Source organism: Pecten maximus, chromosome 8, assembly GCF_902652985.1.
Source record: "Pecten maximus chromosome 8, xPecMax1.1, whole genome shotgun sequence".
NCBI classification, from domain to species: domain Eukaryota; kingdom Metazoa; phylum Mollusca; class Bivalvia; order Pectinida; family Pectinidae; genus Pecten; species Pecten maximus.
Window position 1 is genome coordinate 46,038,524 of NC_047022.1, and position 11,768 is coordinate 46,050,291.

The window sequence follows — 11,768 nt, forward strand, 5'->3', positions numbered from 1 at the left end:
TGATCAAACGTACCCTATATAGGTTCTAGGCTCTAACAAGATTACAGCAAAAAAGACGTAAGTGATTTAAACATTTATAACAAAAAATGTTCCGAAACTGTGTTCGTCTTTTATTTGCCGTATCCATTCATTATACTAATTGTCATCGTTGTATTTGAAGTTAACTAACATTTTTATAACACTGATCAATGAAGTTACGTTATGTGTTGGTTTTATTAACTACGACCTATCTTTTATCAGCATAGTTCAGTGATCGTTGATCTTTAGAAGAAAGAAAGGTATGGCCGATGAGAATTGATAATGAAATAATAATGAGCACTTAAATGTCACAGTAAATAATGAAAAATAAGCATTTAAACTTCACATTTAATAATGAGAAATTAATGAACATTTTAACGTCACGGTTAATATGAAGAAATAACGAAACATTCAAACGTTCCAGTTAGTACAATGTACTAGTATAAATGGACATTCAAACGTCAAAATTGATAATGAAATAATAATGAACATTTAAACGCCACAGTTACTAATAAAAATATAATGGACATTTAAACATCACAGTTAATAATGAAAATATATGGACATTTAAACGTCACAGTTACTTATGAAATAATAACGAACATTTAAACGTCCCGGTTAATAAAGAAAAAAATACGAAAAAAATGTACTAGTATTAATGATTTTGTAAACGTCCTTGTACAGTGTAAATAATGAAATAATAATTAACATTGAAACGTCCTGGTAAATAATGAAATAATAATGGATATTTTAACGTCCCGGTTAATAATGACATATTAATAAACATTTAAATATCATGTTTGATAATAATGTAATAGTGTTACTGATATTTAATCGTCCCGGTTAATAATGGGGAAAAAAATGAATATTTAAACATCGTTGTCAAAACCAATGTACTAGTAATACTGAACATTTAAAACTCCAAGTTAGTAATTAAAAATTAATGAACATTTAAAACATCAAGGTTGATAGAAAACAACAATGAACCTTTAAAACAATAAAGTTGATAGAGGAATGTCCCCACGACATTAAGTCATAAAGGTTGATGTTTCATCTATCCTCCTTTTGCCCGCTGGCACATAATGCTGTCTTCCAGCTGATGCCAATCTACTCTGTCCTATCCCAGCGTTTACAGTTCCTGCTCGGTAGTCCTCCATGTTGTTTTGGCTGGCTTATTTTTCTCCTTCCTTCTGGGTGCCCAGGGGTGCTAATCATGGTATTATCACTCCTTATCGCCGATCCATTTCCTTTTCCCCTGTGATATTTTTTCGCTGACTCTTGGTGTACTTGTTCTACGTTGTAGCTATTCGTCTTACTCTCAGAAGTTTTCTCGGCATCTATTCTGGATGGTGACAATCTTGTCTCCCTCGGTTGTATTTCTATGGTCCACTTCTATATGTAGAGACTTGCAAGACCAAGTTCCTCAACAAATTCAATTTAGTTTGGATGGAAAATCATGAAGAATTGGAGATTTTCTGAACCTCCTGAATTGAGCTTTTGCTTTCCTTGGCCTTTTGGTAATGTCCTCATCACACCTTTCCTTTGATATTACCTTTCCTCTAAGGCATGTAGATGTTTCTATGTCTTCTATGTCTTGTCGATCTGGCTCTCTAATGTCAGAATATCATCACTTTGTTTCTCTGGCTGTTTATCTTGAGGCCAACTTGAGCATATGTCTTTTGTTGCATATCTGAATATTTTGAGGAGAGTAAAGCGATATCGTCTACAACGTCTTCCAGTTTCAGGATGGAGTTCCATTGTATTCCTGTTGGTTCCCTTCGGTTCTTATTTCCATGACGAAGTTTATAACCAACGTAAAGAGGGGATTCAACCCTACTTCACTACTGTTGTTACCCGTTCAAGCGTTTCATGAATATTGATTGGGACGGTTTAATGATAATTAAGGTTGTTTTAACAAAAAACTGATGTTCGTTAAAACTAGATAATGAAAATTAAAACATAAAATTATAAAGTGACCATTTTTGTCATAATATAAAATGCTGATAGCAAAAGGTTAAAGCACATTAGCTTTTTATGGGTATTGAACGTTGAAATATGAAAGTTGATTGAGAATATTTTATGAAAATTTATGCTCTCATCAGTGGTTATGGCACGAGTGTAGCAGTTCTCATTATTGTGTATGGCACGAGTGTAGCAGTTCTCATTAGTGTGTATGGCACGACTGTAGCAGTTCTCATTAGCGGGTATGGCATGAGTGTGGCAGTTCTCATTAGTGGGTATGGCACGAATTTGGCATTTCTCATTAGTGGGTATGGCACGAATTTGGCATTTCTCATTAGTGGGTATGACACGAGTGTAGCAGTTCTCATTAGTGTGTATGGCACGACTGTAGCAGTGCTCATTAGTGTGTATGGCACGACTGTAGCAGTTCTCATTAGTGGGTATGACACGAGTGTAGCAGTTCTCATTAGCGGGTATGGCACGAGTGTAGCAGTTCTCATTAGTGTGTATGGCACGACTGTAGCAGTGCTCATTAGCGGGTATGGCACGACTGTAGCAGTGCTCATTAACGGGTATGGCACGAGTGTGGCAGTTCCCCAGAACCACCGTTAAATGACAACACATACAAAAAACATGAAGCGATCCGTATTTTTTTATTATTTACATAGAATTCACATTGATGTTTGATATATCAATATAGATATGGAAACCAAATGGGTACTTTCACTTAGGCATGATGTAATGTTTTATATACACAGATTATTTAGTCGTATAACTGAGCACTATACCGACACATAATTTGATAGCATGATGTCATATATCTTATTTACTATTTGCACATTCATCATCACATGCCTTATTTAAGCATGATCTACGTTTTTATACAAAAGACTGCATAGAAATGCTACACATTCACTAGTTCACGGACCTGACAAACAAGACATATAAATTCTCAACATCCACTAGTTCACGGACCTGACAAACAAGACATAGAAATGCTACACATCCACTAGTTCACAGACCTGACAAACAAGACATAGAAATGCTACACATTCAATAGTTAACAGACCTGACAAACAAGACATAGAAATGCTACACATTTAATAGTTCACGGACCTGGCAAACAAGACATAGAAATGCTACACATTCAATAGCTCACAGACCTGACAAACAAGACATAGAAATGCTACACATCCACTAGCAAGACATAGAAATGCTACACATCCACTAGTTCACGGACCTGACAAACAAGACATAAAAATGCTACACATCCACTAGTTCACGGACTTGACAAACAAGACATAGAAATGCTACACATCCACTAGTTCACAGACCTGACAAACAAGACATAGAAATGCTACACGTCCACTAGTTCACAGACCTGACAAAAAAGACATAGAAATGCTACACTTCCACTAGTTCACAGACCTGACAAACAAGACATATAATTTGTTACACATTCAATAGTTCATGGACCTGACAAACAAGACATAGAAATGTTACACATCCACTAGTTCACAGACCCGACAAACAAGACATAGAAATGCTACACATCCACTAGTTCACAGACCTGACAAACAAGACATAGAAATGCTACACATCCACTAGTTCACAGACCTGACAAACAAGACATAGAAATGTTGCACATTCAATAGTTCACGGACCTGACAAACAAGACATAGAAATGCTTCACATTCAATAGTTCACAGACCTGACAAACAAGACATAGAAATGCTACACATTCACTAGTTCACAGACCTGACAAACAAGACATAGAAATGCTACACATTCACTAGTTCACAGACCTGACAAACAAGACTTAGAAATGCTACACATCCACTAGTTCACAGACCTGACAAACAAGACATAGAAATGCTACACATCCACTAGTTCACGGACCTGACAAACAAGACTTAAAAATGCTACACATTCACTAGTTCACGGACCTGACAAAGAAGACTTAAAAATGCTTCACATCCACTAGTTCACAGACATGACAAACAAGACATAGAAATGCTACACATTCAATAGTTCACAGACCTGACAAACAAGACATAGAAATGCTACACATCCACTAGTTCACAGACCTGACAAACAAGACATAGAAATGCTACACATCCACTAGTTCACAGACCTGACAAACAAGACATAGAATGCTACACATCCACTACAAACAGAATGCTACACATCCACTAGTTCACGGACCTTGACAAACAAGACATAGAAATGCTACACATCCACTAGTTCACGGACCTGACAAACAAGACATAGAAATGCTACACATCCACTAGTTCACAGACCTGACAAACAAGACATAGAAATGCTACACATTCAATAGTTCACGGACCTGGCAAACAAGACTTTAAAATGCTACACATCCACTAGTTCACAGACCTGACAAACAAGACATAAAAATGCTACACATCCACTAGTTCACAGACCTGACAAACAAGACATAGAAATGCTACACATCCACTAGTTCACGGACCTGACAAACAAGACATAGAAATGCTAAACATTCCACTAGTTCACGGACCTGACAAACAAGACATAGAAATGCTACACATCCACTAGTTCACGGACCTGACAAACAAGACATAGAAATGCTACACATCCACTAGTTCACAGACCTGACAAACAAGACATAGAAATGCTACACATCCACTAGTTCACGGACCTGACAAACAAGACATAGAAATGCTACACATCCACTAGTTCACGGACCTGACAAACAAGACATAGAAATGCTACACATCCACTAGCAAGACATAGAAATGCTACACATCCACTAGTTCACGGACCTGACAAACAAGACATAGAAATGCTACACATCCACTAGTTCACGGACCTGACAAACAAGACATAGAAATGCTAGACTTGCATTAGTTCACGGACCTGACAGACAAGTTACCACGGACAAGTAGGCAACTTTACGAATGTAAACATGGTTTGTATGTAAATCCGTAATAGGTACAAGCTCTAATTGGTAAGTACCACATATATAGAGATCAGTTTTTATTCATTATCTACCCAAAACTCTAGATGTCAATAAGAAAACAACCATTTATATTTTGTTTCTTCATTAGTATGAATGAGACCCATTACAACATTGTACTATCCAAATACTAACACTTTTTTTGAATATGAAAAAAGTAATGTTTGTGGTAGGGTGAACCTGTTGACTTTATTAAAGGTTTCCCATAAAAAAAAGTTTGTAAAACAAATTGATTATTTGTCTCCAAGCAATTTTATGTGTCACAATATAATGTTTGTAAAACAAATTGATTATTCGTCTCCAAATAATTTTATGTGACCCAATATAATGTTGGAAATGTACTTCTTAAAAGTAAAACTATAACCCTATTCCTACACCAGCTTGATACCCTGTTGTGTTGTTGCTTTTCGTTTTTCTAACTGTCCCTTTGTATTCCTAATTGTAAAAACCATCAACACTACATCAACACTAGGAACACTATCAGCTGTCGGATTTACTAATCATCATGTCGTTTATAAATGCAGATTCGGTAAAGATAGAAAAAAAATACCGTTTATCTCTCAAGCATAGAAAAAATATTTATTGATGCTGTATGTTAAAGCTGGTGCTGTGACCAAGATGTTCCTTTATATTGAAGATATCGTCACATGTTAGCGCATACATTCCATTATACATTGGCTGTAGATGCATAGTATAATTAATACTTATATCCAAATATAGCTGGTGTCGGCTGGTATTGGTTTATAATTCATAATGATGCTTTACACACTTAAAAGAACGTCCGCTAGATTATATTCCGAATTACATATTTGTCCTCATAAATATTTTAGTCTATCAATAAAGAATAATTGAGTTTTATATTTATGGTCAATACAATCCATTCCAGTGCAAATTTCGGGAGAAAAACAGTATTGTTATGTTGATGGAGTACCACTGATAGGGAATGGTTCAGATAGATATGACTCGAACTGGACCGTTAGTATCCATATAAAGAATTTAGTGTTAAGGTCGTGAATCGACGGGTACATTTATAAATGTCTGTTTGTGAACGTTATCATATCGAATAGTTTATTATTTCCTAGAGATGTTTTATTTTGTTTGTTTCTACTTTTTCAGACGTCAAACGTGGGACAGAGCCCGACAGTGGAATCCGTACAACCGGATTGGGTAGAGAGTGCCAGTCACAATCACACACCGATCCGTTCTCGGTCTGCGACGCCCGATGATATTCGCCAAAAGAAGAAAAATTCAGGAGGAATTCTTTCAAAAGGCAAAAATATTTTTAAAAAGCTTACACGATAGATAGATCAGTGGCCAGAACTGATAATGTGGCACGAACTGATAATGTGGCACTGGATGGAATCTTAAAACACGAGACAATTATATAGGACTGTTCAAGTGAACAAATCGGTCACTTATGCCTGCTGAATTTCGCCAAAGAACATATGAGAGATCTTTAGAAAGGAAGAATTATTTTCAAGAAGAATAGAGACATGTAGACAGATGTACTAAAACGGAGAAAGTGATCGTAAAACATCGTGACAATTTTTTGTGAGAGACAACAACGCGTTTCGCTAGATATTGACGATAAATCCTCTAGAGAAGTGATGTTACATGTACATGTAGTTTGGAAATCAGATTGTCAACTGTTTTGATAATCGATTTAGTTGTGCATTTGTATGTTAACATTGTAGATGGCCAATGCTGAATGAGATTCAGCTATTCTGTAATACCACCTACATGGCTATACGAGGCAATGAAAATGGTTTTATATTTATGAGGAAATTGTATTTAAAAACAAATCCATAGAAATATATTAGATCATCTCCCATTACTCGGAACTTTGATCGGAATTTGAAAAATAGATTCTTTACGATCAGTCACTCGTCAATTAAGAAGTATGGTAATTTAACGTGTAAATGAACATTGACGTTTTAAAACACACTGCTGCCTCACCTGAACCACTTTGACATGATACAGGATAACCAGGCAGTGTGCCCAATATGTAGAATGCGCTGTTTTCGACCTCTGAACTTTTGTCTCGTCGTTTGTCCACTTAAGTCTGTGATAGAAAAATCGCCGTGTCTTTATATTTTTATTTAGGTTGTTTTATTTTCTAACATAATACGCTGGACATATTTAAAGTCAGGTTTCATCTTTACAGAAAAAAAACATGGGAATCGGTCCTCTGTTCAACAAAAGTAGTGTTTATTTATTGTCCAATTCCATAACACGTTTCCTTATTCGACAAACAAATGTAAAAATAAATGTAAATATATCAATTGATGGTTTTTAAAGGAAAAGTTATTGAAAAAAAACCAATTTATTAAGGAAACTACCAGTTTACTTCTTTTCTCTACGTTAATCATGCGTTTTAACTGATGGAATAGTTTGACATGCAACGTCGTTTTGAAGTGCTTACACGCAGTGTCTAGGCGATTACATTGCTATGGTAACGTGTATAAATGTATAGTTGTGACGTATTAAATGTAAAGCAATGGTTAAGAAGTGTACATAGACTTAACAATTTAATATACAAGAATTGTATGGCTGTATCAAAAAGAACATTTATTAAGAGTTTATGTATCTGGTGTAGATTAAAAGCAATATAATTCATTATTGAGATCAAAACTACATTCCATTGATATTGTTCTTGTTTTTATATATTTATTTGCACCAAATATCTTTCAGCATTATCAGCGTTATGGTTCGTACTGACCCGCTAATGGCAATGTTCCCTATGGTCGTGGTTCGTACTGATCCACTAATGACAATGTTCCTTGTGGTCGTGGTTCGTACTGATCCACTAATGACAATGTTCCTTGTGGTCGTGGTTCGTACTGATCCACTAATGACAATGTTCCCTATGGTCGTGGTTCGTACTGATCCACTAATGGCAATGTTCCTTGTGGTCGTGGTTCGTACTGATCCACTAATGACAATGTCCCCTATGGTCGTGGTTCGTACTGATCCATTAATGGCAATGTTCCCTATGGTCGTGGTTCGTACTGATCCACTAATGACAATGTTCCCTATGGTCGTGGTTCGTACTGATCCACTAATGACAATGTTCCCAGTGGTCGTGATTCATACTGATCCACTAATGACAATGTTCCTTGTGGTCGTGGTTCGTACTGATCCATTAATGGCAATGTTCCTTGTGGTCGTGGTTCGTACTGATCCACTAATGACAATGTTCCTTGTGGTCGTGGTTCGTACTGATCCGTTAATGACAATGTCCCTTGTGGTCGTGGTTCGTACTGATCCACTAATGACAATGTTCCCTATGGTCGTGGTTCGTACTGATCCACTAATGACAATGTTCCTTGTGGTCGTGGTTCGTACTGATCCACTAATGACAATGTTCCCTATGGTCGTGGTTCGTACTGATCAATTAATGACAATGTTCCCTATGGTCGTAGTTCGTACTGATCCACTAATGACAATGTTCCTTGTGGTCGTGGTTCGTACTGATCCACTAATGACAATGTTGCCTGTGGTCGTGGTTCGTACTGATCCACTAATGACAATGTTCCCTATGGTCGTGGTTCGTACTGATCCACTAATGGCAATGTTCCCTATGGTCGTGGTTCATACTGATCCACTAATGACAATGTTCCTTGTGGTCGTGGTTCGTACTGATCCACTAATGGCAATGTTCCCTATGGTCGTGGTTCGTACTGATCCACTAATGACAATGTTCCTTGTGGTCGTGGTTTGTACTGATCCGCTAATGACAATGTTCCTTGTGGTCGTGGTTCGTACTGATCGACTAACGGCAATGTTCCTTGTGGTCGTGGTTCGTACTGATCCACTAATGACAATGTTCCTTGTGGTCGTGGTTCATACTGATCCATTAATGGCAATGTTCCTTGTGGTCGTGGTTCGTACTGATCCACTAATGGCAATGTTCCTTGTGGTCGTGGTTCGTACTGATCCACTAATGACAATGTTGCCTGTGGTCGTGGTTCGTACTGATCCACTAATGACAATGTTCCTTGTGGTCGTGGTTCGTACTGATCCATTAATGGCAATGTTCCTGATGGTCGTGGTTCATACTGATCCACTAATGGCAATGTTCCCTATGGTCGTGGTTCGTACTGATCCACTAATGACAATGTTCCTTGTGGTCGTGGTTCGTACTGATCCACTAATGACAATGTTCCTTGTGGTCGTGGTTCGTACTGATCCACTAATGACAATGTTCCCTATGGTCGTGGTTCGTACTGATCCATTAATGACAATGTTCCTTGTGGTCGTGGATTCGTACTGATCCACTAATGACAATGTTCCTTGTGGTCGTGGTTCGTACTGATCCACTAATGACAATGTTCCTTGTGGTCGTGGTTCGTACTGATCCGCTAATGACAATGTTCCTTGTGGTCGTGGTTCGTACTGATCAACTAATGGCAATGTTCCTTGTGGTCGTGGTTCGTACTGATCCACTAATGACAATGTTCCTTGTGGTCGTGGTTCATACTGATCCATTAATGGCAATGTTCCTTGTGGTCGTGGTTCGTACTGATCCACTAATGGCAATGTTCCTTGTGGTCGTGGTTCGTACTGATCCATTAATGGCAATGTTCCCTATGGTCGTGGTTCATACTGATCCACTAATGGCAATGTTCCCTATGGTCGTGGTTCGTACTAATCCACTAATGACAATGTTCCTTGTGGTCGTGGTTCGTACTGATCCACTAATGACAATGTTCCTTGTGGTCGTGGTTCGTACTGATCCACTAATGACAATGTTCCCTATGGTCGTGGTTCGTACTGATCCATTAATGACAATGTTCCTTGTGGTCGTGGTTCGTACTGATCCACTAATGACAATGTTCCTTGTGGTCGTGGTTCGTACTGATCCACTAATGACAATGTTCCCTATGGTCGTGGTTCGCACTGATCCACTAATGACAATGTTCCTTGTGGTCGTGGTTCGTACTGATCCACTAATGGCAATGTTCCTTGTGGTCGTGGTTCGTACTGATCCACTAATGACAATGTTTCTTGTGGTCGTGGTTCGTACTGATCCATTAATGACAATGTTCCCTATGGTCGTGGTTCGTACTGATCCACTAATGACAATGTTCCTTGTGGTCGTGGTTCGTACTGATCCACTAATGACAATGTTCCCTATGGTCGTGGTTCGTACTGATCCACTAATGACAATGTTCCTTGTGGTCGTGGTTCGTACTGATCCACTAATGACAATGTTCCTTATGATCGTTGGTTAAACGACCGTGTCATGCGTTGATGTACACAATCAGTATATGTAACACTGATGTTTGGTTTACCATTTAGCGGCATTATTTCATTGTGTTGATATTAAGATTTTTATTTTATAACATTTGTTCTGTCGATCACATGACCTAGTAACATCTTCCCTCAAGATTGACCCTATTTATGTCACGACTTTCATATAGATGTTTGATTGCTCAATTGAGTGTCATTCGATAAAACATTTTCCACTAGAAATTCAACAACAAAAATGCATAAACTGATTTGTGATCCATAGATACTGTATAATAAGAAACTACAGCCTATTCGACTTATGTTTATATACCTAAGTGCAGAAACTTCTGTCGGTAACCAAAAAATTGGGTTGCTTAGTATTTGACTTAAGTTTAAATGGTCGAACATTATAATGGCCAGATAGATTATACTGTCATATAATACCATACATATCATATATACTAAAACAGTAGTATTTAATACCGATACATTATACATGTAAATACTATTATAAAACTATCAGGAAACACGTCAGGAACCACGCATATTGTACCGTTACATTCCCCCAGTTTGTACCGTTGCATTACCCCAGTTTGTACCGTTACATTCCCCCAGTTTGCGTTGTGAATTTGTCATTGGCGTATTGGTTTTAAACATGTTTACTGTATGTTTGTGACAAGGACTAAACCATAATAATCTTACGTTCCATGTGCCTGTGTGTGTGTGTGTGTTTGAGAGAGAGAGAGAGAGAGAGAGAGAGAGAGCGCGCGTGCGTATGTGCACGGAGATATTCCCCTGGAGGTTAGATTACAAAAGACTAACACAGATGTTGTATTTAGGATTGAAATAATGCGCAGAAATCATCAAAATACCCTACAGAATTTGACAGAAATCTCCCCCGGAACTATTTTACTGGAACACAATCGATATCGTCAAGTTTCATTTGGAAAGAAATGTACATGATCAGATGTATATATCGGAGATGAGCTAGGTTGTTGTAGAACAGCGTCGTGTTGTCGTCCCATGCCAGTATTCTTTTTTTTTTTTTTCTTTTTTTTGTGAAGTGCCCTTGTTGTATTGTGATTGGTGCTAATATTATTATCTAACAAGGACATCGGGTTAACTGTGTGATTAGATAGAATTTAGATAAATGAGTATTATGTGACGATTTGATTGCAGTTATAAATAGGGAAAACAGTTTTACCGATGTCGAAATATGGTAAGAATATGCCACCAAATGCATTTAAAATAAAAACATCAAAGAAAAGCTATTTGACGGTCTGTATGTTGATATTACTTTTTGTTTTATATAGTTATGCGACGCTTTTAGAAACAACACACACCTTAGACAACGGATCCTTATGTTTAGACACGTGATGAAGCTAGAACTGTGTATATGATGCATATTTATTTTGTACCCTGTTTGTACATACTGGTATCGCGTCCTTGCATGCCATCATGTGTACAATGTTTCGATGATTGTATTGATAAAGATGTGATGTTGACGGTGAAAGAAAATGTCCACAGAGGATACATAAGTAAAATTATTTTCAGAATATAA

General features: G+C 37.5%; 1 protein-coding gene across 15 annotated transcripts in view; it reads left to right on the forward strand.

The window, feature by feature from the left end:
- Positions 1 to 11,768, forward strand: part of LOC117333679 (RIMS-binding protein 2-like) — a 323,862-nt gene extending 312,094 nt beyond the window's left edge. For 10 of the 15 annotated variants that reach the window (XM_033893100.1, XM_033893085.1, XM_033893093.1 and 7 more), the window contains one exon: positions 6,092 to 11,768. In XM_033893100.1, the coding sequence (XP_033748991.1) occupies positions 6,092 to 6,277 (186 nt within the window). In that variant the 3' untranslated portion in view covers positions 6,278 to 11,768. Of the gene's footprint in view, positions 1 to 22; positions 58 to 6,091 lie in introns of all 15 variants that reach the window. The other 5 variants (XM_033893088.1, XM_033893096.1, XM_033893095.1 and 2 more) reach the window with 5 other exon arrangements.